The 27,776-nt window shown below is 59.2% G+C and overlaps 2 protein-coding genes and 1 pseudogene across 9 annotated transcripts; 1 reads left to right on the plus strand and 2 right to left on the minus strand.

Annotated features, from left to right (window-relative positions):
- On the plus strand, positions 1-7,034 carry LOC115893579 (N-terminal kinase-like protein). Of its 5 annotated transcripts, none has more exons than XM_030918087.1 (11): positions 1-134; positions 1,133-1,246; positions 3,549-3,704; positions 4,280-4,468; positions 4,587-4,662; positions 4,914-5,078; positions 5,315-5,457; positions 6,136-6,207; positions 6,292-6,507; positions 6,595-6,649; positions 6,767-7,034. In XM_030918087.1, the coding sequence occupies exons 1-11, from the start codon at positions 87-89 to the stop codon at positions 6,889-6,891; spliced, it is 1,359 nt and encodes a 452-aa protein (XP_030773947.1). In that variant the 5' UTR covers positions 1-86; the 3' UTR covers positions 6,892-7,034. The 5 variants fall into 5 exon arrangements, with proteins under 5 accessions (XP_030773947.1, XP_030773949.1, XP_030773950.1 ...); XM_030918089.1 differs by having other exon boundaries at positions 6,139-6,207; XM_030918090.1 differs by lacking the exon at positions 6,595-6,649.
- On the minus strand, positions 6,884-27,137 carry LTBP3 (latent transforming growth factor beta binding protein 3). Of its 4 annotated transcripts, none has more exons than XM_030918083.1 (28): positions 26,451-27,131; positions 22,898-23,227; positions 22,548-22,750; positions 22,263-22,368; positions 22,001-22,093; positions 21,697-21,819; positions 21,083-21,241; positions 20,807-20,992; positions 20,384-20,400; positions 20,238-20,310; positions 19,962-20,060; positions 16,335-16,460; positions 16,098-16,229; positions 15,846-15,974; positions 15,197-15,319; positions 14,837-14,959; positions 11,787-11,909; positions 11,465-11,584; positions 9,867-9,995; positions 9,394-9,561; positions 9,139-9,222; positions 8,782-8,910; positions 8,541-8,678; positions 8,309-8,449; positions 8,029-8,190; positions 7,858-7,938; positions 7,637-7,768; positions 6,884-7,543 (listed from the first exon to the last, which is right to left on the minus strand). In XM_030918083.1, exons 1-28 carry the CDS (start codon positions 26,767-26,769, stop codon positions 7,392-7,394), a joined length of 3,900 nt encoding a protein of 1,299 aa, XP_030773943.1. In that variant the 5' UTR covers positions 26,770-27,131; the 3' UTR covers positions 6,884-7,391. The 4 variants fall into 4 exon arrangements, with proteins under 4 accessions (XP_030773943.1, XP_030773946.1, XP_030773945.1 ...); XM_030918086.1 differs by having other exon boundaries at positions 22,001-22,136; positions 26,451-26,600; XM_030918085.1 differs by lacking the exon at positions 8,309-8,449 and having other exon boundaries at positions 26,451-27,137.
- LOC115893739 lies at positions 19,692-19,734 on the minus strand (annotated as a pseudogene).
- Positions 27,138-27,776: the final 639 nt, after the last annotated feature.

Genomic DNA, 27,776 nt, shown 5'->3' on the forward strand with positions numbered 1-27,776 from the left:
CTGAATCCTTCTTTCTGCCCTTTCAGGTGGGCAAGTTCCTGAGCGCAGAGGAGTATCAGCAGAAGATCATCCCTGTGGTGGTCAAGATGTTCTCGTCCACTGACCGGGCCATGCGCATCCGCCTCCTGCAGCAGGTGAAGCCTCTAGCAGAGTCCGCGGTGGTCCACCCCACCCAGACCCTCCCCTGGCTGCTGGGGAGTCACCTGCCCTGGCTGCACAGGGACCCCAGAAATCCCACCCCTGAACATATGCAGAAGTGAGGGAACCCCTGAGGCCAGGCTCTCAGGAAGTTGACCACATACAGGGCTCCTTGGCAGCTTTGGGAATGGCCAACTGCCCAGGCTGCAGCACTCTCATGCCCCCTCCTCTCCTGGCTCAATCACTCTAGCCCTCTAGAGTGGGGATACAGTCTGTCTCCTGCCAACCCCAGGGCAGCTGGGAGCATCAGACAGGATGGATGGGGTCTAGGAAGTACCAGTGGTTCCCAGTGCCATTCCCTCTGCAACCACCAAACCCACCAGTCCTCCTCATGGCACTGTGGGCAGGCGGGGAGGAACAGGGCAGGGATGAGACCCTCGTTTATAGAAGAAGCTCAGGCTGGGCATGGTAGCTCATGCCTGTAATCCCAGCACTTTGGGAGGCCAAGGTGGGCAGATCACCTGAGGTCAGGAGTTCAAGACCAGCCTAGCCAACATGGTGAAACCCTGTCTCTACTAAAAATACAAAAATGAGCCAGGGATGGTGGTGGGTGCCTGTAATCCCAGCTGCTCGGGAGGCTGAGGCAGTAGAATCGCCTGAACCTGGGAGGCAGAGGTTGCAGTGAGCCGAGATCGTGCCACTGCACTCCAGCCTTGGTGACAGAGCGAGACTCCATCTTAGAAAAAAAAAAATAGAAGAGGCTCTGAGAGGGTGACCAGATGAGCCGGACTATGAGCCAGGCTTTCCTAGCGCCCTCCTGGCCTCTCCTCACTCCACCTGGGCCTGAAGCCAAACACCTGGGTAGGGGCTCAGGCGGTTGACCTGGCTGGCCAGTGCCTGCTGGGTGGAAAAGCTAAGCCAGGAGTGGTTCCATGGCTGTGGGGATAGAGTGGGAGGGGCTGACCATGTTGACACATCCCAACTTGGGCCACAGATGGAGCAGTTCATCCAGTACCTTGATGAGCCAACGGTCAACACCCAGATCTTCCCCCACGTCGTACATGGCTTTCTGGACACCAACCCTGCCATCCGGGAGCAGACGGTCAAGGTGGGTGTGACCAGGCCCAGAGTGGCTACCCCTGGTTTTCCAAGGCTTGGAGGGGCTCACCCTAGACACAGAGGCCTTGGCTTTGGCCCATGGGTCCAAGCAGGCACTGTCCTTGCTGTGTGGGTTCATGCTGTGGGTGCAGCTCAGCAGCTGGTGGCGGGGCGGGTCCTCCATTCAGCAGACAATGAGCACCTGCCTGTTCCTGGCCCAAGCCCCATGCTGGGAGGCAGCGTGCATGAGGTGCCCAGCCCCCTGCACTCATGGAGCTTCCTTTCCAGGGCACAGAGAGTGGGCTTGCCAGACAATATAGCAGAATTAGAAAACGTGTATTGTTGGCCGGGCGCGGTGGCTTATACCTGTAATCCCTGCACTTTGGGAGGCTGAGGCGAGCGGATCACCGGAGGTCAGGAGTTCAAGACCAGCCTGACCAACATGGCGAAACCCTGTCTCTACTAAAAAATACAAAACCAACTGGGCATGGTGGCACATGCCTGTGATCCCAGCTACTCGGGAAGCTGAGGCAGGAGACTTAATTGAACCTGGGAGGCAGAGGTTGCAGTGAGCCGAGATCATGCCATTGCACTCCAGCCTGGGCAACAAGAGCGAAACTCCGTTTCAAAAAAAAGAAAAGAAAATATGTATTGTTGGAAAGCGTGGGGAGAAAAGTTTGTAGTTTTAAAAACAATGGTCAGGGGCTGGGCGCAGTGGCTCATGCCTGTGATCCCAGCACTTTGGGAGGCTGGGGTGGGAGGATCGCTTGAGCCCAGGAGTTTGAGACCAGCCCGGTCATCATGGCCAAACCCCATCTCTAAAAAAAATACAAAAGCCGCATTTGTTGATGCACGCCTGTAGTCCCAGCTACTCAGGAGGCTGAGGCAGGAGAATGGTGTGAACCCGGGAGACGAAGCTTGCAGTGAGCCGAGATCGCGCCACCACACTCTAGCCTGGGCCACAGAGCAAGACTCTGTCTCAAAAATATAAAATAAAATAAAAATACAAAAAATTAGCTGGGCATTGGTGGTGGGCGCCTGTAATCCCAGCCACTCAGAGGACTGAGGCAGGAGAATTGCTGGAACCCAGGAGGCGGAGGTTGCAGTGAATAGATCACACCACTGCACTCCAGCCTGGGTGACAGAGTGAGACTCCATCTCAAAAACAAAAAAGATATGGAGATGAGGGTGGCTCTGAGGCTTGTGGCCTGGACAACTGGAAGGTTAGGAGTTGCTATTTACTGAGAAGATGACGCAAGCAGGTTGGGCCCCATCTTGGCTGTTTCTGTTAGGCAGCTGGATGGAGATGTCAAGTTGGCCACTAGTTATGCATGTGTGCAATTTAGGGAAGTCTGGGCGAGGCGTATGTGCCTGGGGGTTGTCAGCTCACAAGAAGGCATTTAAAGCCATGAAATGGCTGAGATCACCTAGGGCAAGAGCGTTAAATATAAAAAAGACCTCAAGATTGGCTCTGAGCGTGTGAACGTTAGAATCTCAGCCAAAGGAGCAGCCAGCCAGGTCAGGAGAACCAGGAGGGGCTGGTGTCCTGGAAGACCAGAGACCAGAGTTTCAGGGAGGGAAAACTCAGGGGCGTCAGAACTGCTGAGGGTCAAGTTTGGTGAGGATGGAGAACTGGCCATTGAAATTAGTACCATGGCCGGGAGCGGTGGCTCAAGCCTGTAATCCCAGCACTTTGGGAGGCCGAGGCAGGCGGATCACGAGGTCAGGAGATCGAGACCATCCTGGCTAACACGGTGAAACCCCATCTCTACTAAAAAATACAAAAAAAAAACTAGCCGGGCGAGGTGGCGGGCGCCTGTAGTCCCAGCTACTCGGCAGGCTGAGGCTGAGGCAGGAGAATGGCGTAAACCCGGGAGGCGGAGCTTGGAGTGAGCTGAGATCTGGCCACTGCACTCTAGCCCGGGCGACAGAGCGAGAATCCGTCTCAAAAAAAAAAAAAAAAAAAGGAAATTAGTACCATGGAGAGCGTCAGTGACCCCCACCCTGAGCCAGTCTGGCAGAGTGCAGGGCTGTTTGTATGAGTCTAGGTGGAGTGCCATCAGGAGAGCAGAGCAGAGGAAATAGGAGACAGGAGTGCAGACAGACTTTGGAGGTTTTGCTGTAAAGGGGGACAGAAATGGGGTCCCTTTCCTCAACATGCTGGCCAGGGCCAGGGCCAGGCCCAGGCTGGGAGGTGGCCTTGCAGGCTTTGATGGATGTGCTCTGGGATGAGGGCTGCCAGGAGGCTGTTCCTGCACAAGGCCCTTTGCCTGCCACAGCCCACAGTTCCCATGCTCATTTCTGCCCCACAGTCCATGCTACTTCTGGCCCCGAAGCTGAACAAGGCCAACCTCAATGTGGAGCTGATGAAGCACTTTGCACGGCTACAGGCCAAGGATGAACAGGGTCCCATCCGCTGCAACACCACAGTCTGCCTGGGCAAAATCGGCTCCTACCTCAGTGCCAGCGTAAGTGTCCTGCACAACTGCTGGAGCCTGGTCCCTGTCACAGGACCATGGCCTCCTCCAGGGCCAGGAGTCCTGTGTGTGTGGGCCTTCATTCTCCCAGAGACCCAGGCCCTGAACGCTGTTGGTCCCATATCTGGGTTCCCAAGAGGTGGAGTGAATTGGCCGAGGTCACACAGCCAGGAGGGGTGGATCTGGGATCTGAATCCAGGCCTGCTTGGCCTCACGGCCTGTGTGCATCCTCTCAGCCAGGCTTTGTAAGTTCAGATGCTTGCTGTGCCCAGACAGTTAACAGGAATGAACAGTCAGCTGGGCAGGGAGGAAGGGAGCCTGTGTCCGAGCCCTGGGGACAGCTGCTGTTGTGGTCCCATGCCCTGAGGCAGTGTGGAGCCCAGTGATTTAGGAAGAGAAGCCCAGGTCCAGAGTTTTAGGTAAACTCTCCCCATTTAAGTGATTCATTTACATTTTTCAGATTCTGGGGGCCTACGTGTGGCCCCGTTCTGGGAAGTAAGGGCTGGTGGTTCTGGGCCCCAACACTGACCCTTTACTCAGGAGCCCTCTTTCCTGCCCCATCATAGACCAGACACAGGGTCCTTACCTCCGCCTTCAGCCGAGCCACTAAGGACCCGTTTGCACCGTCCCGGGTTGCGGGTGTCCTGGGCTTTGCTGCCACCCACAATCTCTACTCAATGAACGACTGTGCCCACAAGATCCTGCCTGTGCTCTGCGGTCTCACTGTAGATCCTGAGAAATCTGTGCGGGACCAGGTGAGGCACAGCTGGGCCTGGCCTTGGGCTGGGGCTGTAGGGGATGTCAGGCCCTAGCTGGCCTGGTAGGTTTTTGGGAACCCCAGAGGCCCCAGCTCTGCCCCTTGTTACCCCACAGGCCTTCAAGGCCATTCGGAGCTTCCTGTCCAAACTGGAGTCTGTGTCGGAGGACCCGACCCAGCTGGAGGAAGTGGGTGAGTGGCCTACACTCGTGTTCCTTCTTTCCCTGCCATGTCCTTGACTGTGACCTGTTTGTGTCCCACCCGCACTGGAGTTTCTGAAAGGCCCTTGTGAGCAGACTTGACTCAGCTCCCCCTTCACAGATGGGAGAACTCAGGCCTGGAGAAGGGAGGGGCGGCTACAGGGCACTGTCAATTCCTGCTGTCCTGTCACCCATGGGTGCCTGACGTGCCCATACCCACCTCTCTCTCATGCCACTGCCCAGAGAAGGATGTCCATGCAGCCTCCAGCCCTGGCATGGGAGGAGCCGCAGCCAGCTGGGCAGGCTGGGCCGTGACCGGGGTCTCCTCGCTCACCTCCAAGCTGATGCGTGTGCACCCCACCACTGCCCCCACAGAGACCAACATTCCCCAAAGACCCACACCTGAAGGTGAGCGTCCTGGCCTGGCTGCATCAGTGGCTGAGAGGGCTGGGAGCTGCAGGCACCCAGGAACTGTTACTGTCTGACTCCCCCGGGGATGGTGAGGGGACTATAGGGGCTGGGGTAGGCTCTAGTCACCCTGTGGGCTTCCTTAGCACCCATTCTCCCCAGTAGCCCCCTTCCCCTAGCAGCCTCTGCCCTGTCCCAAGACTCCCCTGAAAGCTCAGTGAGCCTCTGCTCCCCAGGAGTTCCTGCCCCGGCTCCCACCCCTGTTCCTGCCACCCCTACAACCTCAGGCCACTGGGAGACGCAGGAAGAGGACAAGGACACAGCAGAGGACAGCAGCGCTGCTGACAGATGGGACGACGAAGACTGGGGCAGCCTGGAGGTGTGTGGGGCTGAGGGAGCCTCCCCAGGGGACCCCAGCTCAAATTCACAGGCTGCCATTCAGGGAGCTTCTGTGGGGCCTGGCTGGAGTTGGCCTGTCCTCATCTGCATAGCATCCCTGGCGCATAGGCTTCGTGGAGTGGCCATTGTAGACCAGAGCCAGCAGCAGGACCCACTCAACCCGTGGCCCCAGGGAGCAGGCTGGGCAGATGGTGCCTGGGGCATTCCCTGGACTTCCTTACTCTCACCCACACCATCCCTCTTCCCCCTCCTCCAGTGCCCACCCAGCCCTGGGGGTCAGCAAGGAGAGGCCACTCCTAGGTCTAGAACCAGACCAGTTCTGCTTGGGGGATGGGTTCAGGATGGGCTGAGGGAGGACTGGGGCTGCCCTCAGAATGGGGCAGAGCTGGGGGCCCAATTTCCCCATCTGACTGAGAGCAGCATTTTCTGGCCCCCAAGGCTGTTGGAAGAGGCATCTAGATCTCATTCCCCAGCCTCAAAGAGGGTTGAAGGCAGGCCAGGGTCAGCGTCCATTTAATATATGGGAAACAGAGCCTGAGGAGCAAATGAGGAGGAAGGCAAAAGATAGTGGCGGGGCCCGTGGCTCGGACGGTGCTGGGGCCGGCTCACTTGCCCTGTAGCATGGGGTGGGAGTCAGTGGTCCCTTTCCACACTGCAGCAGGAGGCCGAGTCCGTGCTGGCCCAGCAGGACGACTGGAGCACTGGGGGCCAAGTGAGCCGTGCTAGTCAGGTGAGCTGGGTCAGGCGGGTGTGTGTGTATGGGGCCCTTTCCTCCCTGGGCCCAGGGCTACTTCCCCTTCCCGCTATTCTACAGGTCAGCAACTCCGACCACAAATCCTCCAAATCCCCAGAGTCCGACTGGAGCAGCTGGGAAGCTGAGGGCTCCTGGGAACAGGGCTGGCAGGAGCCAAGCTCCCAGGAGCCACCTCTCGAGGGTACGCGGCTGGCCAGCGAGTATAACTGGGGTGGCCCAGAGTCCAGCGACAAGGGTGACCCCTTCGCTACCCTGTCTGCACGTCCCAGCACTCAGGTACCCAGCATGGGTCTGGTGAGAGGGTAGAGATGGTGGGCCTCAGCCCGAAGTGGGCCCCACTGCAGCCCACACTTTTCTTTACAGCCTAGGAGGGACTCCTGGGGTGAGGACAACTGGGAAGGCCTGGAGACAGAGAGTCGTAAGTGCTTCCCCTGGGCGGGCTGAAGACTAGGGCTCCCTGACCAGCTCGTCCCTACGGGCCCCAGGCAGGCACTGGCTGGAGAGCTGAGACCGGGGCTCCCCTTCCTAACCCCAGGACAGGCCAAGGCTGAGCTGGCCCGGAAGAAGCGCGAGGAGCGGCGGCGGGAGATGGAAGCCAAACGCGCTGAGAGGAAGGCGGCCAAGGGCCCCATGAAGCTGGGAGCCCGGAAGCTGGACTGAACCGTGGCGGTGGCGCTTCCCAGCCGCGGAGAGCCCGCCCCACACATGTATTTATTGTACAAACCATGTGAACCCGGCCGGCCCGGCCAGGCCATCTCACGTGTACATAATCAGAGCCACAATAAATTCTATTTCACACCCCCTGTGCCGGGCCCAGTCTAGCCCCTGGGAGGTGGCTGGGGTCTGGCGCCGCGCTGTGCAGCCCACGCCCACGTCAGATGTGAACATCAATTTGCTTCGAAAGCCAAGGGTAAAGAGGCACGATCTGATTTATCAGTTTCTAGGAAACACCCTCTGGGAGTAAGGCAAACAGCATCCGCCGGGGACCTTACAATCGCCCGCCAACCGGGTGGGGCCGGTAGGGGCGCCACGGGTCTCAAGGCGCAGGGAGGGTCTGCGGGCCCCAAGGTCCCTGGTTCTGAGCCCCAAGTCAGGGCAGAAGTGAGGCCGAGCTCGCAGAAACCCCTCAGTGATCACCGAGGACTGGGCCGAGGGCGGTGTCAGCGGCGGCGCTGGGGAACGCAGGCCCCGTGCGGGCGGCTGCGCGCGAAGCCGGCTTTGCAGACGCAGCGGAAGGAGCCGCTGGTGTTCACGCAGCGCTCGCTCTTGCACAGCAGACCACGCTGGTTCAGCTCTCGGCACTCGTCGATGTCTGCAGGTGGGGCGACAGGTGCGGCTTCGCTGAGCCTCCAGGCGGCTCCTCACCACCGGCCCCTCCCTTGCCCCAACCCAAAGCCCTGCTCACCCACGCAGCGGGCGCGGGAGGCGTCGAGCTGGAAGCCGCCGGGACACTCGCACACAGCGCCGCCTGGCCGCGGCACACAGCGGCCACTCACGCAGCGACACTCGTCCGAATCCTCCTCTGAACTGTCCTCATCTGCGTGGCCCAGGACAATACGGCCTTCAACACTGACCCCCCCGCCAAAGGCTACCAACCCCGCCACAGCCCGTCCCGGCAGCACTCACCTCTCGGGGGCTTCCCCAGCAGCAGGGGGCTCGTGTCCCAGAAGGAATTGCTCTCGCTCTGCGATGTCGGGCACTGGGACCCTGGGAGGAGCAGAGCTGGTCAGTGACGCTGGGTCCCCAGGCCCTGGCCCCCATCCTCACTCCTGGCCAACTCCTCCCTGACTGCCTTACCCGCTCCGCGCGGCGGGCACGGGCGGCACTGGGCGCCCCAGCCGCGGCCCTGGCGGCAGCAGCAGTCGTCGAAGGTAAGGGCAGGCCCGGCCTGGGGGCCCGCGCACATGCCATCCTCTCCGCGCTGACTCCAGCACACGTCGCGCCGCTCCGGGGCGCGCTCTGTGGACAGCACCTGGCATCAGGGAGGGGCCCAAGGCAGGGACCGCCCGCCTCCGCCCCACCCCACCAGCGCGGGAGCCACATGACGGACAGGGCCCTGGCCGACCCTCGCCCTCACCGGCCGGGCTCTCGGGGAGCTGGCAATCGCGGCCGGAGGGCCCGGGCACCCAGGGCGGGCGACACTCGCAGCGGTAGGAGCCCGGCAGGTTGACGCAGCGGCCAGGGCGGCAGGCTGCCGGGTCCTGACACTCGTCCACGTCTACGAACAGCGAGGGGGTGGGTGGGAGCCGTCACAGCTCGGCCCGGGCCCCGCCCCTCCCATGTACCCCACTCCCCAGCCCGGGCCTCACCCATCTCTTCCGGGCTCAGGCACTGGCGCTGCGCGGGACTGTACTCGGCCGGAGGCGTGCAGGCACAGCGGTAGCCGCCGCGCGTGTTCTCACACACTCCGTTCCGGCAGTTGGACTCGTCCAGGCACTCGTCCACGTCTGCAGGGAGGAAAAGCGTGGATGGTAGGGGCAGGCCCGGGATGGGCGGGTTGGCGCGTGTCTCCCTGCCGCTTCCCCACGGCCGCCAGGGGGCTGAGCTCACCCACGCATTCCAGCAGGTTCCCGTCGTAGTAGAAGCCCTGCTTGCAGTAGCACTCGTAGCCAGGCTGTGTGTTCACGCACTTGCCCTCCTTGCAAATCTCCGCCCCGAACAACATGCACTCGTCGATGTCTGAGGGGTGACAAACAGTGGCCGCTCCGGTCCCGCAGCCGCGGCCGGGAGGCGTAGGCTGGGCTCACCCCGCGGGGGTGGGAGTGGGGCCTACCAGAGGGGCGGGGCCGGTGAGGAAGGTGGGGCTTACCCGGCGCGGGCAGCTGACCCAGCGAGCCCCGGCGGGATCCCGGCAATCCCAGCCCGGGGTGAGCGGGCGCGGGGCGGGCGGAGCGGCGGGGCGCTTACCACGGTGGGCTGGGATGCCGTAGTTGACGATGTTGTTGTCCTGGGTGTAGCCCTTTCCGTCTGGGCAGAGGCTGTGGAACTCAGCTGCGGGGGCAGAGCGGCCGTGGGGAGGGAAGGGGCAGGACTGAGCGCGCGCGTGGGTTTAGGGCTGCAGCCCGCCGCCTATTTCCCAACTGCCAGGGGGCGCCATTTCCCACATTTGGCTTCCAGACGAAGAAACTGAAGATCTGGGAAGGGGCCTGCCCCGCTCCTGACCTGAGCTGTAGACCGGGCAGGGGTAGATTTCGCAGTGGTCGCCCCAGCCGGCCCCCAGCGAGCAGCAGCACTCCTGCTGGGTGACGTTGGTGGCCAATACACTGTCGCAGAACACTGTGTCATCGAAGTTCAGGTAGCACTCCTTCTTGTGGTGGGGCTGCTCCACCTCTGAGGGGTGGAGGGCAGCTCAGGGTCGTGCACAGATCCCCTTGGCCCTGTCCACCCTGCCCACCCACCACAGCTCTTTCCCCCCACCTTCCCTGGCTCCCCTCAGTCTCCTCCTGAGAGCTGGCTCTGTTCTCAACGTGGTGTTCTGGGCCCTTCATGGTCTGGCCCCACCAGACTCCCTCAGCCAAAAGGGATTTCTTCTGGTTCCCCAAATTCAGGAGGATGAGGCCAGGACACATCTCTGAACCCCAGCTGCAGCTCAGGGGAGTTGTCCAGTCCAAGGGAGGCGCTAGGAGGATACTCACCCTCACAACCGTGCTGGTCCTGGGTGGGAGTGAAGCCCTCATCGCAGACACACACATAGGAGCCCTGAAGGTTCTTGCAGGCCCCGTGGGGAAGGCACAGGCCTGGGTCCTGGGTGCACTCATCTATGTCTAGGGGGCAAGAGTAGCGCAGATGGAAACCCAGCCCCTCTTTCCCTGGGGCTGCACCTCAAGGGCCTCATGCAAGTTCAAAACCTGAATTTCCACTTTGGTTTCAAAGTATGTACAGCAGGAAGTCTGCTGAGCCTGTGCATGTGTCTGAATGTGCATGTGGACATTCACCGCTGTCCTTCATAACACCTTCAGTGGCTCCCACTAACCTTACAAGACCTAAAGGTATCGGAAGCCCAAATGGAAAGGCCTCAAATGCCACTAAACTCAGTTTGGCATTTGAGGCCTTTCGAATTGAGCTCCGGATACCTTTAGGTCTCATCACGCCTTACTCTAGACCACCCTCCACTCCCCAACTCTGTGCTCAGGGCACCCTCCCCTCCTCTGTAAACGTAACTAGCTCCTTCCAGATCTCTGTGCTTTGCAATTACTGCTCTTTGGTCCTGGAATGACTTCTCATGCCTTGCCTTTCCCATGCCTTGCCTTTCCCGTGCCTAGGGAACTCCTACTTACGTTTTGGTCCAGTTCAGTCCAGTCCAGCATTCACCTCCCCATTGCAATTAATCATTAGTCCATACCTTTCTTGACACCCAGGACCCTGAACTGTCAGAATCAGTTTACATGTCGGCCTCCCCTAGCTGGGAGCCCTGGGTGATTGCTGATTACCTAGTACAAAGCACAGAACCTGGAAAATAGTAGGTGCTCAATAAACTTTTTTTTTTTTTTTTTTTTTTGAGATGGAATCTCACTCTGTTGCTCAGGCTGGAGTGCAGTGGCACAATCTCGGCTCACTGCAACCTCCACCTCCTGTGTTCAAGCGATTCTTCTGCCTCAGCCTCCCGAGTAGCTGGGACTACAGGTGCGCGCCATCACGCCTGGCTAATTTCTGTATTTTTAGTAGAGACAGGGTTTCACCATATTGGCCAGGCTGGTCTCGAACTCCTAACCTCATGATCCGCCCGCCTCAGCCTCCCAAAGTGCTGGGATTACAGGCGTGAGCCACTACCCCCAGCCTGAGCCACTGCACTCAGCCTAAACTTTTGTTGGATGAATGCATGTATGGGTGAGTTGATGGGGAAGACCAATACATTAATATCTGTAAAGAGCTTAACAGAGTGCCTGGCACATAGTAAGCACAACAACAGCACTAACTGTCATGTTTACTGTGATCATTGTTATTCTAGGTGAAAGACTGGAAGGCTGAGCAGATGGATGGGTGGGTGAGTGGAAGGATGGATGGAAAGATGGATGGATGGAAGGAAGGAAGGAAGAAAAGGAAGGAAGGAAGGAAGGAAGGAAGGAAGGAAGGAAGGAAGGAAGGAGGGAGGGAGGGAGGGAGGGAGGGAGGGAGGGGAGGGGAGGGAGGGAGGGGAGGGAGGGGAGGGAGGAAGGAATAGAGACAGGCCACAGTGTATTTAGGGAATTACTGCTCCCTGTCACATCCCTCAGGAACTCTCAGTCCCCCATACCTTGGCATTTCCTGCCACCCACCAGCCGATGCCCCTGGGGGCAAAGACATCTGTAGGAGCCATTGGTATTGATGCAGTCACCCCCAATGCAGGCTGCAGGGAAGTCACACTCATCAATGTCTGTAGGGGATGGAAGGGGTGGAGACTCTCAGGGACTGATCACCACCCCTGACCTGAGGCAGCCAGAGATTTCCCCCAGAGCCCTGGGTCAGTCCCACGCCTCCATGCCCCAGCTGAGATCTGGATTAGGACTGGACCCTGGGGGGTGGGGGTCCTGGGGTAGGGAGGCACAGGTCAGCACCCAAGCTCTAAGATCCCTCACCCTCGCAGTGGCTCCGGTCCCTGGACAGATGGTAGCCAGAGAGGCACTGACACTGGAAAGATCCTGGCGTGTTGGTGCAGATGCCATTGTCACACACGTCCCCAGCCTCACACTCGTCCACATCTGCAGGGCACAGGGGGTATCAGAGGACCAAGCTGGGAGGTCTTGGGTTTCTACTACTCTTTTCTCACTTCTACACATGGCCTGGAGCACCAGAGCTGAGGCCAGCAGCACTCCGAAGCACAGGTCTCACCCTGCTTCTGGGTGGCACATGGTACCCTGGTGACCAGGCCGGTGCTGCCAGGGTCCCTAGGCCAGGTCTGATGCTAAAGAGCCTCCCCAGCCTCCCCCAGCCTTTCTCCCTGCCCTAGCCGCTTTCACTGCTGCTCCCATCCTTCCCTCACCTGCCATGGCTCCCTTTTTCCCAGGTGGATAAACTCCCTATCCCTGTCCTTTCCACTTTCTCCTGCTCATGAGGTAAAGGAACTTGACCCTCCCCTAGGACACACTTTCCTGAGGCCTCTTTGGTGGAGCCGGTTGTTGCCCACACCCCAGACCCCTCCAAGCCACGGCTCTGCCTCTGAGGTGCCGCTGGCCTCCTGCAGCCTCAGCCCTCCTGTGGCTGTCAGCATCCACCTTCCTCGCTCCTCCTGCTCTGTTTTCCTCTCCATCCTGGGAGTTTCAAACATCCGCGTGGACAACCAGTTCAGCCTCTGACCTCACATTCCTGGATCTCTCGGCTTCCATGACCTTCCCCTCACTCTCAGGATCCCAAGGGGATTTCGTCACTCAGATCTGCTCCACCCTGGGGCCCTCAGAGGCTGCCTGCTTTCCACGGTTCTCAAGTCCTCACTTCCACCTTCCCTCTCACAGGGCCTGGTGGCCTCCCTCTCAGTCCTCTGAGCTTGCCTAACACCCTCAGACTCTGACAGTTCCCAGCCGGAGCCCAGGGCTCATCATGCCTAGGACTCCCGTCCCTGATCCATAAACACCTCTCCTTCCTCCTCACTGGTCTGGCAATGCCCAGTCTGTGGTCAGAGCTGTGGCCTGTGGATCCTGGGTGTAGGGTGGGATTGGAGCAGCCACCAAGCTGAGCATACTGGGCCAGAGCCACACACTTCAGCCTCAGTCCAGCAGAGCCTCGTGTGGGTGGCACCTCCCTCTCTGACTCCTCTCCAGCTTTGACTTCCACAAAGCCCCTAGGCAGCCCCGTGCCCTGGGGCATTTCCAAATAGCCACTGTTCTCCTGAGTCCCCTACTCAACCCAGGCCCTTCACTGTGTATTGAGAGAATTAAGGGTAATCACCCTTAACCCATGGAACATCGTTATCTACATCCATTCCCCTCCTGCTCCTGTTACAGCAAGAGATGTCCTTCCCCTGTCCACAGCCAGCTGCCCACTGGCTCTCCTCCCTCCTCTCCTGACCCTGATGCCCTTGTCTCCTGGTCCACTTTCCTGGCATCACCTCCTCAGCCTATACCAAAGTCCCACTTAGGAAGAGCAAGAGTCCCCAGGTCTTGTTCTTCCTCACTTGCTGCCCACATATCCTGGCCTCTGTCCCCATCATATCCCAAAAGCTACCCTGCCAAGGCCACCAAGGACCTTCTTGCCAAGGAAGGCATCACTAGAATTTCCATGTAGGATTAGGGGGCAGACCCCTAAGTCTTGTTCTAAGACTTGTTGTCTCACCAGTTCTTATTTTACAAGAACCTCTCTACTGCACTTAGCTCATCCTCCTCCTTCGCTGGAAATATGTCCTCCCCAGCTTCCCAGATGGTGCCCCTCAGGTGCCCCTACTATCCCTCCCCCACCATCTCCTCCAACTCCTTCCCCAGCCTGCCTCTGAACTGTCAGTGTCCACAAGGCTCTGCTAGATGATCTGCTTACCCAACCCACCTTGGGTTGGCTAAGCAGGCCCACCCAAGACTCCATAGCTGCCCTGGTCCATGGTCCATCATTCCAGGTGGGTATGCTGGCATCTCCTGCTGAGAGGCATGAGCCACTCAATTTGTCGATTGTGGAGCTCAGCATTTTCCCTCCCAAATATGCTCACTTCTGAGGACCCATTCCCAGTGAGCAGCACCACCCCCTCACTCACCCAAACCAGAAACGGGGAGGGGTCGTTACCACCCTCGCTTTCACTTGACATCTAGTTAAAAAACCCAGGAGGTCTAACATTTCTCCAATACCATCGTCTCATGGCCATCCTGAGGCCACCACTCATCCTGTCCACCACTGTCTCTGCCCTAAGTCTCTCCAACAGACCTCCAGCTACCCTCACAATCAGCAGCCAGGAACGTTCTAAAACAAATGACAAATCTTGTCACTCTTGCACTTAAAATGCTTCAGGTGAACACCTTCTGAGTGAAGCACAACCTCCCAGGCAGGAATTAGGGGGCCCTCCAAGGGATGGGGATCTGCCCCTCCCCAGCCGGCCTCAGCCCCCATACCCGGGTCATTACTTACAGTTCCCCAACACCCCACCCTCTGTCTCACCTCTGATCTGCCAGTGCCAGCCCCTGTACCTGGCATGCTGTTTCTCTCCTACTCCTTTCTTGCCTAATTCCTAGTGATTCTTTTTTTTTCTTTTTTCTTTTTTTTTGAGACGGAGTCTCGCTCTGTCACCCGGGCTGGAGTGCTGTGGCCGGATCTCAGCTCACTGCAAGCTCCGCCTCCCGGGTTCACGCCATTCTCCTGCCTCAGCCTCCCGAGTAGCTGGGACTACAGGCGCCCACCACCTCGCCCGGCTAGTTTTTTGTATTTTTAGTAGAGACGGGGTTTCACCAGGTTAGCCAGGATGGTCTCGATCTCCTGACCTCGTGATCCGCCCGTCTCGGCCTCCCAAAGTGCTGGGATTACAGGCTTGAGCCACCGCGCCCGGCCCTAGTGGTGCCTTTCTTGGCAAGGTTCGTTGAGAAAATGAATGAGCAGAGTCACCTGGGGATGAATGAGCTACCTTCCACCCACTGTTTACAGACAGCGTGACCCGCTCCCTGGCTTCAGCGCGTGGAGCGCTGCGGGGGCCCGGGGCTGGGGTGCTGGCGCTCACCCACGCAACTGCGGCCGTCGGGCGCGGGCGCGTAGCCCTGGGCGCAGGTGCAGCGGAAGGAGCCCGGGAGGTTCTCGCACCAGCCAGGCGAGCAGGGGCTGCCCTCGGCGCACTCGTTCACATCTGCGGCGGAAAGACCTAGCCTCGGACTCTGCCCCACCGGAAGGCGGACCGCGCACCCTTCGGGGATGTGGGTCTCTTCCTCCCGGGAACGCGGGGTTGAGCGGGCAGCCTCTACTCTCGGAAGGCCCCGCCCCCAGACGCCAATCACCACCGCTAGCCCCGCCCCGCCCCCAGCGGAGCCAGACTGGGGGAGGCACCCGACAGCCCCACCCACTAGCATCCAGGCCCCGCCCTCACCGCGACAGGCCCCGCCCCCCTGACTGCGGTAGCCGGGTTGACAGGCGATGCACTTGAAGCTCCCGGGCTTGTTCTCGCATTTGCCATCCGGGCAGGAGCTCGGGTCCCGGCACTCGTCGATATCTGCAGGGGAGGGAGAAGGAAGAGGACCCATCTGGGGACAACGTGGGTGGCCCGGCTCCCAGCGTCCACAGCAGGGCCTTCCTCCCACACAAATCTACGAGGCTCCCGGAACCGCAACCTCTGAGAGGCCCAGAGCTGAGCATACAGGCCGGGTGCGGTGGCTCACGCCTGTAAATCCCAGCACTTTGGGAGGCCGCGGCGGGTGGATCACCTGAGGTCAGGAGTTCCGAGACCAGCCTTGCCAACATGGTGAAACCCCGTCTCTACTAAAAATACAAAAATTAGCTAGGCGTGGTGGCAGATGCCTGTAATCCCAGATACTCGGGAGACTGAGGCAGGAGAATCGCTTGAACCCGGGAGGCGTAGGTTGCAGTAAGCCAAGATCTTACCACTGCACTCCAGCCTGGGCGACAGAGATAGACTCCGTCTCAAAAAAAAAAAAAAAAGAATGCAGGCTCCCCAGGCCCACCCCAGGTGGGGAGACAGCTAAGGAGCCCCTTCTTTGATCTGAATGGGGTCCCCTCACCTTCGCACACAGGAGGCCGGGAGGCTTTGAGCCGGTAGCCGGGATAGCAGTTGCACTTGTAGTGACCGGGAAAGTTGATGCAGAAGCCGCCGTCGCCACACAGGTGGGGCTTGGCGCATTCGTTCAGGTCTGTGCGGGAGGAAGGGGCCACGAAGCGGGTGTTGGAGGCGGCGGGCGTGGGGTGGGGATTACACGGCAGTCTGGAGGAGAGCCTGTCCCACCCAGGGCCGCCCCCGCCCTGGCGGTGCTCACCCACGCACGAGCGCCCCCCGGCGCCCACATGCAGGCGGTAGCCGCGGTTGCAGTGGCAATTGTAGGAACCGCCGGTGTTCATGCAGATGCCCCTGCCCGGGCCACAGGGCTCTGCCTCGCACTCGTTCACATCTGAGAAGAACCGGTAGGCCGAGAAAAGTCAAAGGAAGCGTCACTATCTAGGGTCGCCCGCCCTCCGCTACCCACCTGCACGCCCGCTGCCTGCCCCGCCCTCACCCACGCAGTAGCGATGCTGCGGATGTGACCGGTAGCCGGGGTTGCAGTGGCAGGAGTAGTCTGGGGGGCCCGGGACGCACTCTCCGTGGCCACAGATGTTCTGGTTCAGTCGGCACTCATCAGTCTCTGCGGGCATGGCCAGGTCAGGGGACGGAGCAGGGAGCGCTCACCTTATGTCAAATCCCCAGGGCGGACCTTAACACCCTAGTCACACATGCCCTCAGGTTCCTGTAAGCCCATACTCCAACTCCAGGATGTCCTATTTCTCTATGTTAGATAACCCCAGTATCAAGACCCCAGAAAGCTCCAAACCAGGACTCCAGGCCCCTGACTTCTTATCACCCCACACCCAGGCCACAATACTTCCATTCCTAGTTCACTCCAAGACCCTGACCCCGGTCACCTCAAACCAAACCACATCCCCTCAGGGCCCCTCAGCAGTCCCAGTACTCCCACCCAAGGGACTAAAACCCCTTTCTCCCCAGTCACCTCAACACCTTAACCTCTATAGCCTCAGTCACACCAATATCCTCTAGCCCAGTGACTCCAAAAGCCCTTGCCCCAGGGACCCGACCCCCCTATTCCAGAAGGGTTGATTACCCCCCTCCCAGGACTAGCAGTAGCTGGTTTCTTGGGAACCCTAACTAGTGCCAGAGTTGCGCACAGGCGCTCAGATCCAGGAACCCTCCCTCACTCTCTTTGTCACCAAGCCCAGGACTCCCTGCCTCCAACATCTCCCTCCTTTGGATCCTCACTGCTCACCAGTTTCATTCCCCACACCCCTTCCCCCTCACCCCTGCCATGCAGCCTGGGCCATGACAGTGAACTCTGCTGTGCCCCAAACCCACCTGGCCAGTGGGCTTTGCAGGCGGTTCTCTTTGCCTGGAGTACCTCTCCTTAGGCTTCCTTAACAGCCCCTCCTTTGAGAGGCCTTGTCCACATTCCCAGTTCCCCCAAGAACAGCCATCTCCCACTTGAGCTCTCACCCCAGGAGCTCATGGAGGATCAGGGTTTCAGTTGGATTGGCAGTTCCCTTGTGGTTTTGAAGCCCACACAGGCATGGGCTTGAATGCAGCTCAGTTGTGTGACCTGGGGTAGGTTACTGAACCTCTCTGAGGCTCAGTTTTCTCATCTGGAAAATGAGGCTAATAATGCTCACTTCGCAGAGTATGAGAAAGTTAAATGGTATGTAGAACGTAAAACTCTTCAGACAGTACCTGGCACAAAGGGACTGCTCAGTCTGAGCTAGCAATTATGATGCTCAAAATCCTGCAGACACCACCCACAGCCTCTGGCATCAAACTCAAGCCTCCTGACAAGGCTCCATGCACTGGACTTCCCCTGGTTCAGAGACACTGGCCTGTGTGTGGGTTCTCCCTCCTCCACCAGTGTTTCATGCTTCCATACCTTTGCCTGAACTTAATTTCCCTTGTGATATCCTTTTCCCAAGCTGAATGCCCCTCCCTTCCTCACTTCTCTGGCACTTCTAACCTTTCTTTCTTTTCCTTCCTTCCTTCCTTCCTCCCTCCCTCCCTCCCTCCCTCCCTCCCTCCCTTCCTTCCTTCCTTTTCCTTCCTTCCTTCTCTCCCTCTCTCTCTCTCGTTCTCTCTCTCTGTTTGAGACGGAGTCTCGCTCTGTCGCCCAGGCTGGAGTGCAGTAGCGCCATCTCTGCTCACTGCCAGCTCTGCCTCCAGAGTTCACCCCATTCTCCTGTCTCAGTCTCCCGAATAGCTGGGACTACAGGCGCCGGCCACCACGCCCGGCTAATTTTTTGTGGTTTTAGTAGAGACTGGGTTTCACTGTGTTAGCCAGGATGGTCTCGATCTTCTGACCTCGTGATCTGCCCACCTCGGCCTCCCAAAGTGCTGGGATTACAGGTGTTAGCCACTGTGCCTGGCCTCTTTCTTTCTTTCTTTCTTTTTTTTTTGAGATGGAGTCTCACTCTATCACCAGGCCGGAGTGCAGTGGCACGATCTTGGCTCACTGCAACCTCCATCTCCCGGGTTCAAGTGATTCTCCTGAGTAGCTGGGACTACAGGTGTGCACCACCATGCCCAGCTAATTTTTTTTTTTTTTTTTTTTTTTTTTGTATTTTTAGTAGAGATGACGTTGCACCACATTGGTCAGGATGGTCTTGATCTCTTGACCTTGTGATCCACCCACCTCAGCCTCCCAAAGTGCTGGGATTACAGCCATGACCCACTGCACCCTGCCACGGTTTCCCAGTTTTCACGGGAAAACTTCCCAGGCAAAAAAAAAAAAGAGCCAGCCATGGTGGTGTACATCTGTAATCCTGGCACTTTGGGAGACCAAGGCTGGAGGATCACTTGAGCCCAGGAGGTCAAGGCTGCAGTGAGCCATGATCGTGCCACTGGACTCCAGCCTAGGTGACAAGGTGAGACCCTGTCTCAAAAAACAAACCAAACAAACAAAAAGAAAGAACCCAAATAGTTCTTGAGCACCTACTATGTGCCAGGCACTGTTGATGTGCTGGGGATACTGCATGAACAAAAACAGACAAAAATTTCCTGTCTTTGTAGAGCAGACAGGCAACAAGTCAATCAATAAATAGAATCTCTTATGTCTTATAAATGCTATTAAAAAATAAATCAGGGCCGGGCGCAGTGGCTTACGCCTGCAATCCCAGCACTTTGGGAGGCCGAGGCAGGTGGATCACGAGGTCAGGAGATTGAGACCATCCTGGCTAACATGGTGATACCCTGTCTCTACTAAAAATACAAAAAAAAAAAAAAAAAAAAATTAGCCGGGCGAGGTGGCGGGCGCCTGTAGTCCTGGCTACTCAGGAGGCTGAGGCAGGAGAATGGTGTGAACCCGGGAGGCGGAGCTTGCAGTGAGCCAAGATCGCGCCACTGCACTCCACCCTGGGCGACAGAGTGAGACTCCATCTCAAAAAAAGAAAAAGAGAAAATAAATCAGAGTAGAAGGAAGGAATTCTGAGGGTTGTGATAATAAGTAGGGTGGCAATGAGAAGGCTTTCTGAGCAGAGTTTGAAAGATGGTTATGGGCTGGGCACGGTGGTTCACGCCTGTAATCCCAGTATTTTGGGAGGCCAAGGCGGGCGGATCACAGGTCAAGAGATCGAGACCATCCTGGCCAACATGGTGAAACCCCGTCTTTACTAAAAATACAAAAAAAATTAGCTGGGCGTGGTGGCGCATGCCTGTAATCCCAGCTACTCGGGAGGCTGAAGCAGGAGAATCGCTTGAACCCGGGAGGCAGAGGTTGCAGTGAGCCGAAATTGCGCCACTGCAGTCCCACCTGGCGACAGAGCGAGGCTTCGTCTCAAAAAAAAAATAAATAAAATAACAAACAAAGAACAATAACAAAAAAAAAAAACAGGGAAACCTGCTAGACAAATTCTAAAAGACCTGCAACACTAGTAAGTATTTGTTGAAGGAATGAACTCCGTCAGAATGGGCTCACCACCATGCTACCTGGATCGGTTAGGGCAGTGAGATTTCTGGTGCTCAGGCTTCCCCAGTGCTCAGCCCTGGATAAACGCTAGCCTGTTAGCGCTAGGGAATGCCTGGGGGCGGGAGGGGAGGAGAGAAAACCAAACTGGGGGCGTGGCCTATGCAGGGCGTGGCTTTGCTGGGCGGGCCTTACCTGTGACCTGAGTGGGAGCGATCTCGACGGCGCTGCGGGAAGGAGGCAAGTCCGGCAGGAACCAGCGCATGGTCGGGGGTGAGGGACGGGAGATCAGCTCTGCGGGCGGCAGTGCACTCTGGTCAGAGACGACAGTGACTGAAGCCTCCCTTTCCACTTCAGTCTTGGCCTGGCGCCCCACCCCAGCTTGATTGTCCCTGAGTACTTAAACTGTGAACTCCCCGCCCACCCAGTGATTTAGCCCTTGAGGACTCATCCCTACAGAGCCCAGCTCACCGGGGTAGGGCCGGGCAGGAGACGTGGTGGCAGTTGGGTGGCTCTGCTGCACTGACCGCTCCTCACTCACTGGCTGCGGGTGACAGCAGCATGAGCCCTCCTGTCCCTCGCCTGCCCGCCCCTCCCATCTGGGTTCTCGTACTCACTGAGTCCATGGTCACCCCTAAAAGGGAAGAAGATGGGGCCATGAAGTGTTGGGGTGGGAGAAGGGAGTCAGATCTGAGATCAGCAGCTGAGTATTTGTAGTTAGGTTCTCTGGGAATTCAACAATCATGTCTCCAGGTCAAGGGTCAGGGGTTAGATTCTGTGGTTAGGGTGTGTTTGCATAGTAGTCACATAATCAGGTTGATGGGCCTTGGGTTACAGGTCAGGCTGTAGAAGGCTTAGGAGGTTATAGCTCAGGGTCAAATCTCTGGGTCGGGGTCAGAGGGTCATGTGGGAGGTCAGTGGATGGGTGAGGGATAAGGAATTGGGGGTTAGACTGTGAGGTCAGATCTGTGGATCAAGGGTCAAGGGGTCAAGCCTAGGGACTCGGCATGGGTCAGGGATCAGAAGGTGTCAGGCTAGACCTCTCTCCTCCTCTGTGTCCTCAGGTGGTGGAGCCTGGCTAGGGCTCTCCGGAAGCTGCTGGGGCTTGGGTGGCCCGTCAGGGTGCAGGAAAAGGGAAAAGTCGCTTTCGCCCTGAATGGTGAGCGTCTGGTGGGAGGTGAGAATGTGGTATCCCTTCCCAGCTGGGCAGATCTCCTTGAACGCAGCTGCAGTCAAGACAGCAGACACAAAAGTGAGCATTTCCTGGACAGGTGCATGGACCTATGAACCCCTAGCCCTGCGTAATCCTGACTCACCGGTGCCATCTGCCGGGCAGCGCTGACACCGTGCGCCCCAGGCCTTGCCGACACTGCAGCAGCAGAGCTGGCGGGTGAGGCGGGTGGTCAGTGGATGCTGGCACTGGTGCTCGGGGCTCACCAGGCGGAAACACAGGCTCTTCTCCTCCGGTTTGTCTGCTGCAGGGGGCAGTGGGGGGCATGGGCTTCTGAGCCTGCACATTGCCCACGTCCCTCTGCCCAGCTGCTGCAGACCTTGCCTCTCCGGCCCAGACAACCCTTGATCGATCCCCATGTGGTCTCTGACCCCATATGATCCTGAACTCATGTGACCCCTGAAACTTATGTGACCACTGATCCCACTGACTCCCGATTCTAGCTATCCTGGACTTCACCACTCCTACTCACCAAGCCTATGATCTGCATGACCCTGGCTCTGTGTAATCCCTGACCCCATGTGACTGCTAATGGCAGATCTCATGTGACCCCAGACCCCGCTGACCCCTGATCCTATTGGCTCTGAGCCTTGTTCCTCCTGCAGTCAACCCTTAACCCCACTCTGATCTCTTGTGATCTCTGATCCTTGCTCCCACCCATGCCTTGTGACCTCCCAGGAATCTGAGCCCCAGTCTCACCAATGCACTGTGTACGGGAGGGGCCTAAACTATGGCCAGGTGGGCAGACACAGCGATAAGAGCCAGGGTTGTTGAGGCAGTCACCATGGCGACACACACCCGGCATTGCACACTCGTTGATGTCTGTGGTAAGTGGAAGTTTGGCCCCTCTGGTCTGGGGCCATGGGGTGACAGCAGGCTGCTCCGAGAAACTCAGGGTCTTGCCCCAGCCCCGCCTCCTCTCTCACCCACCTTGGGACCCTCCCCACCCCCAGTAATGGTTGGTCTACCCCTCCAGCCCACAGAATCTCCTAGCTGGCCATACCCTGGCAGTGGGTGCTATTGAGCCTCTTGTAGCCCTGGGGGCAGTCAGCGCCCACTTCCCCACGTACAGGCCCTGGCTTCTGCACTCCTGTGTCTGCAGAGAGACGATAGCTTGGCATGGGAGGCTGAGAAGGGAACTGGGGAGGGGCACAGCAGATGTAGAGAGGAATCTGGTGATGTGGGGACTCCCACTGCAGGGATGGGTGGGGTGGGTGGGGAGGGGCCACCAGATGGGGAACGCCCCTCTGAGCCCAAGCACTCACACTGCAGCTGGGGGCACTTGTGGCACTTGCTCTGGCCCCAGGCGGTGCCGATGCTACCGCAGCAGTCTTCCTGCTTGGTGAGGCCGGGGAGGGGGTTGCTGCCACACTAGGGGAAGGAGGGGGAGGGGAGGTGGTGTCACAGAGCACCCCACCCCCGCGCCGCCTGTTGGGGTTGGGTCTTTCTTTTCCTCTTCCCCTGCCCCTCAGTTTTCTGCTATCCGGGTGAGTTGGGGCAGAGCAACCCTGAGAGAAGGAAAGGCCCATCGCGACTGTGAATTCACTCACGGGCTGCTTGGGCAGAGTGTCCTGGAAGCAGCGGCCCAGGGGCTTCTGGGTGGGCGGCCGGGGATGCGAGGGCTTGGGGTGCGGCAGCAGGTGCTGGGAGGGGGCCGCGCCCTCGGCGTTCGGGCTCTCAATGCGGTGCACCTGGACCGAGGCCTCGGGCGGGTGATGGACGCGCACATTCACCACGGGGGGCGGGGCCTGCACTGGAGGCGGGCGCGGTGTCCTCAGGGCTGTCCGCACCGCGCCGCGGGTCACCGCGCTGAACTCTCCAGGGCTGACCTTGCCCTGCCCCAGCCACCCTTAGTGCCCACCCACTGGCGACCTTCCCGGGTTTGCTAGTCGCCTGGTACCTTCTGCTGAGATCTGTCCCGGGCCTAGGGGCACCAGGAAGGCTGCGTGCTGGGCAGGGGGCCCCTCCCCGGGCCCAGGAGGGTCGGCGATCACCTGGACGGCGTAGATGGCGTGCTTGCTGGCCACAGAGTCGCCCTCCGGAGCCAGGGGCGGCAGCGCCCCTGTGGACAGGGCCCCCGCCCTGCTCAGGCCGGGACCTGAGCCACCGGTACCCCCGCTGGCTCCTCCTGCGGGCACCTGGCAGAAGCGCCCAGTGAAGTCTGGGGGACACAGGCACTGGTTTCGCGAGGAGCACTGGCCGCCGTTCATGCAGGGGAGAGGGCACACCACTGGGGAGAAGAGGGGGGTCAGGCCCTCACCCACATCCTGTCTCTTTCCCCTCCTCCCTACTTCCTTGCCACCCACTGGCTCTGTCCTCTTGGGAAGTCAGGTTTTGAGATACATCCTACACAGGGAAACTGCCCTCTCTAGGTTCCCCAACATCCTTACACCCATGTTGGGTTCTGGAGTCTCAAGTCAAGGACTTGAATCCTCGCTAAGCCATGTGCCAGCTGTGCCATCCTGAGCAACTCACGTCTCCTCCCTGTGCCCCAGCGTCCTCATCTGTAGAGATGTGTGGGTTAGATGAGGTAAGGGCTGTACAAATGCTTACCCTAGGGCCTGATACACAAAGGGTACTTAATAAGTGGTGGCAAGTAATTATGGTGATCTGGCTTTCCCCTTGGGCCTTCCAAAGGTATTGGCTCTGTCCCTGGCACCTCCTCCCCTTCTCCCCTAAACCCTTCCCTCCTTCAGGCCTCAGCCCTCTCTGCCTGCTCTCCACCCTCTCCCTCTTCACCATCCTGGGGCCCCCACCTCATCACTGCCAAAGATGTCCACATCTCAAGACACAGAAACAGCCCCCAACCTTTCCAGGGCTCTCTTGAGCACCGCTGTCCAGGACATACTGTCAGAAGTCAGTATCCTGCCTCCCCACCTCCTCTTCACCTGGCCACCAGGCATCCACAGCTGAGCCCCCATGGCTCCATCCCTCCTGCTCTCCCCTGCCCAGTTACAGCCTCTAATGTCCCATGAACCTGCCTCCCCTCTTCCCTAGGGTCACTGCTCCTGCCCTGGCTCAGGCCTGGCCACCCAGACCCCTCCTTGGCTTCCAGCCTCTCCTGCTGGTCCACAGTCTCAGTGTCCCAGAGAAACTTGCCTCAGGCAGAAGCTCACTCCATGGCCCAGAACTTTTTCAGCCCATCCCCCTCTGCTCCTTCCCTGTGCACCGCACACCCCAGGACCCATCTCCCTCTTGCAAATGTGCCTGCCTCCTGCCTCCTGGCCTCATTCATGCCCTTCCCTCCACAACAAGGCCCCACGTCCCCCACTCTACATATGCAGATTTCATCCTTTCCAGCTCAGTGTCTCCACCAGGAGGGAGCCTTTCCTCCTATCCCGCCCACCTGAGCTCCCTCTCCTGCCTTACCACCCACTGGCCAGCACTGCCTGGCACCTGCTTGTCTGTCTGCCTCCTTATAGAGGGTACTCTGGAAGGCAGGGCCAGGCTGGCCTCAGCCCTGGGTCCCACAGGGGATTTGGGGGAATGAATGAAGGAGTGACTGAGGGAGGGAGAGGATGGGACCTTTGTCTGTTTCTGTCCCATACTCACCTTCGACCCATGCTACTACCAGCCTTGGGACTCTGACTCATCCCAAAACCCCAGCCCCTCTCCTGCCCACCCCATGGCTGCCCTCACTTCCCAGGGCAGGAGGGCAGGAGGGCGGGGGTACTGCTCTCCTGGATGCCAGAAGGGCCTCACAGGGACAGCCCACATCCATGGCCCTCAGGGTCAGGCTAAGCACATCCCAGCCCAGCCCATCCTGCCTGGCCTCCTGGGGCCAGACCTCACAGAGCAGAGGGGTGTGTCCTGGGCTGGGGGAGGTAGGACTCTCTTTTTCCTGTCTCCCAGTGAGTCACTCATAGCGGTGAGAGTGACCTCCCAATGACACCCGCCCACTGTGGCCTGGGCACCGAGCCTGGGGGATGTGGGCAGCACAGATGGAGACAGCAGCCTGGGCAGGATGGCCAGGGAGCCTGGGAGATGGACACACATACACTCACACCCACAGTCCTCATCACATACACAGAGACTCATCCTGACACCAACACAGGTTCACATAAACATCCCCATACACTTGGCCGGGCGCAGTGGCTCACGCCTGTAATCCCAGCACTTTGGGAGGCCGAGACAGGTAGATCACTTGGGATCAGGAGTTTGAGGCCAGGTTGACCAACATGGTGAAACTCCATCTCTACTAAATACAAAAAATTGGCCAGGCGTGGTGGCGCATGCCTGTAATCCCAGCTACTTGGGAGGCTGAGGCAGGAGAATCACTTGAACCCGGGAGGTGGAGGTTGCAGTGAGCCAAGATTGCACCATTGCACTCTAGCCTGGGCAACAAGAGCAAAACTCCATCTTAAAAACACAAAAACAAAAACATTCCCACACACTAACAGCGACTAGAGAAACAACCCAAGACAACACAAAGACGGGTACTTCACAGTGTGCCACGCCATGCCCATGGCATGACCCCAGACACGGGCAATATGCACAGACACACGCACGCACACCCCATGTCATGACAAATGTGAGCCACATGAGTGGGGTTCTTTAGCTCTGTGAGTGGGTGAGTGAATATAGGAATGTGTAAGAGGGGCTGTTTTGCTGGTGCCATCATGGGCCTGGCCTAATTACCCTGCCAGGAGGGTAATTACTGCTGGGACACCTCCCTGAGCCTGGCCCACAGGGCCTAGCAGGAGGATGACTGAGCCCCAGGCCTGACCCGTTGAAGAGAGATGCCAGGGAAGGGGTGGGCTCCAAACTGAACTGGGAAGGTTGTAGGGGCTTGGGGGAGGATGAGGGGGACCCTGAGGGCCTCCAAGGCAGGATGTCAGGAGCTTATGGGGAGGCATTGGAAAAGGAAAGGCTGAGAACCCCAAACTAGTCCCTACCTTCAGGCCTGCACCCTACTTTTAGGCCTCAATACTCTACCTTCTCAGACCTTGCCAGTAACCAGCTCCCATCCCCAGCCCTGACCTTAGCTCCTCCTCCCAAGGAATGCAGGTGTCTACTCTGGCAGGCCCTACTTTAGACATTTTGTAAAGACTTTTCTTGTTTCTTCCAGCAAGTCTGCTTCTTGAGGGAATATTTATCCCTTCTCTGAGGCTTCCTGTCCCCGGCTCACATTCCTCAAAAACCCTGTGTGCTCCTGTTCAGAACTCAGCACCTTCTGGGAAGCCAGTGTCATCCAGGACCTCTGCATTTCCCCACCCCTTAGGCCCCAAACCTAATGCAAAGCTTCAAAGTCCAGGCCTCCATGCAGCCCTCCAACTCTGGGCCCCAGAGTTCCAGCCTCCCAAGTTCTCTGAGGCCCCTGGGCCCCCAGGTCCCCGGATCTCTGCCCTTTATACCCTCAGCCCCCAGTCTCTTAAGGCCAAGACCCCACTAGCTCTCCCATCGAGCCTGGTGCCTGTTCTTCCCCTGCCCCCAGTCGTGCCCCCGGCCCTCACCCACGCGGAAGCCGGAGCCCGTGAGCGTGTCTGTGCTGTGGCCGTTCTCTCCGATGAGCGTCATGTTGGAGCCCTGCTGACAACTGTCCCGACACTGGCCCTTGAGACAGGTCCGCTTGCAGATCACCGGCGCAAAGACCACCTTGAAGCGCTCGCGGGCCAGCGCCCCGCCCCCGCCTGCGCCCCGCTCGCCGGCCGGCCCCCCCTCGACCCTGCCGCCCAGGCCCAGCAGCAGCAGCAGCAGCGCCAGCAGCCCCGCCGCCCCCACCCCGCGCATCTCAGGGGCCAGGCCGCCAGCAGCCCCTCGGGGCCCGGGCATCCGGGGCCGCAGGACCCGGGGGAGGGGGGGCGCACCCGGGCGGGGCGAGGGGCCCGCGCCCGAAGGAGTTAGAGGGCCGGGAGCCCCAGGAGAGGGTAGGGGACAGCGAGGGAGGGCAGCGGAGGAAGCGGGCAGGAGGGGACCGCGGGGGCCCGGCGGGAGGCTCGGAGATGGAGACTGGACCGCGGGGAGCGCAGAAACTTCCTAGCCCCAGGACGAAGCCTAGCCCAGGCCCCGAACTCAGGCAGGAGCGAGGAGGCCGGAGCAAGTTGAGGCGGAGAGGAGGAGCGAGGGAGAGGAAGGCCGGGCGGCCGGCCCGCTCCGCGCCTCCCCCTGGCCGGGCTCCTCTCCCGCGGCCGCCGGGAGGCAGGGAGCGCGCGGGGAGGGCGCAGGGAGAAGTGAGCAGTTGTTTTCCCTGGCTGGAGAGCTGCGCGGCGGCAAGGGGGGGCTGGGACGCTGGCCCCGGGCCAGGGACACAGTTTTTTTTTGTTGTTTAAAGCGTCGTCGCTGCCTCCTGGAGAAGCGAGGGTGTGCAGGCGGGCGGAGGCTGGGGGGGCGGGGCGGGGACCGTCCCCAACCCAGATGCCCGCCCCCGCCGGAACCCGCGGCAGCGCTGGGCCCTTTCCAGAGGGCCCTCACCTGGGACTGTCGGGCCGGCAGTGGATTCCTCCGGGCGGGGCAGGGAGGCCTGTGTAGGGCGAGATACCGTGGCTGAGGGAGAGAGGTGGCCCTGCCGGGTCACACTGACGATGGAGGCCGGGTGGGGCCGGGGCCCAGGCCTTCCAGCTCTTTCCCAGCCTCCCTTGCAAACGTGGGGGTCTCAGGGCCCCAAAGTCACTTCTTATTAGTGCTGATCCAATCCCCTCTGAGGAAAGGGCTCAAGGGTGGGGACAGCCTTTGGCCAGGGCTCATGGAGGTCCCAGGAAGAAGTCTGTGGGGTCCAGAAGAGGAGCAGAAAGAACAAAGCTAGAACCCAGCTTCCCTGCCAGCCCCCTCTGAATGGCTTC

The sequence above is a fragment of the Rhinopithecus roxellana genome, chromosome 15 (genome assembly GCF_007565055.1).
Source record: "Rhinopithecus roxellana isolate Shanxi Qingling chromosome 15, ASM756505v1, whole genome shotgun sequence".
Classification (NCBI taxonomy): Eukaryota; Metazoa; Chordata; class Mammalia; order Primates; family Cercopithecidae; genus Rhinopithecus; species Rhinopithecus roxellana.

Bases quoted from the DNA above. Each gene is read 5' to 3' on its own strand.
- LOC115893579 (XM_030918087.1), top strand. From the start codon at position 87: ATGTTCTCGTCCACTGACCGGGCCATGCGCATCCGCCTCCTGCAGCAG. The intron at 5,079-5,314 runs GTGAGCGTCCTG...TCTGCTCCCCAG, and splicing joins CCAAAGACCCACACCTGAAG to GAGTTCCTGCCCCGGCTCCC. The intron at 6,650-6,766 runs GTAAGTGCTTCC...TCCTAACCCCAG, and splicing joins AGGCCTGGAGACAGAGAGTC to GACAGGCCAAGGCTGAGCTG.
- LTBP3 (XM_030918083.1), bottom strand. From the start codon at position 26,769: ATGCCCGGGCCCCGAGGGGCTGCTGGCGGCCTGGCCCCTGAGATGCGC. The intron at 23,228-26,450 runs GTGAGGGCCGGG...TCTTCTCCCCAG, and splicing joins GGGCTCCGGCTTCCGCGTGG to TGGTGTGCCCTCTCCCCTGC. The intron at 16,230-16,334 runs GTGAGGGCGGGG...GGTTCTTCTCAG, and splicing joins GCAGCATCGCTACTGCGTGG to ATGTGAACGAGTGCGAGGCA.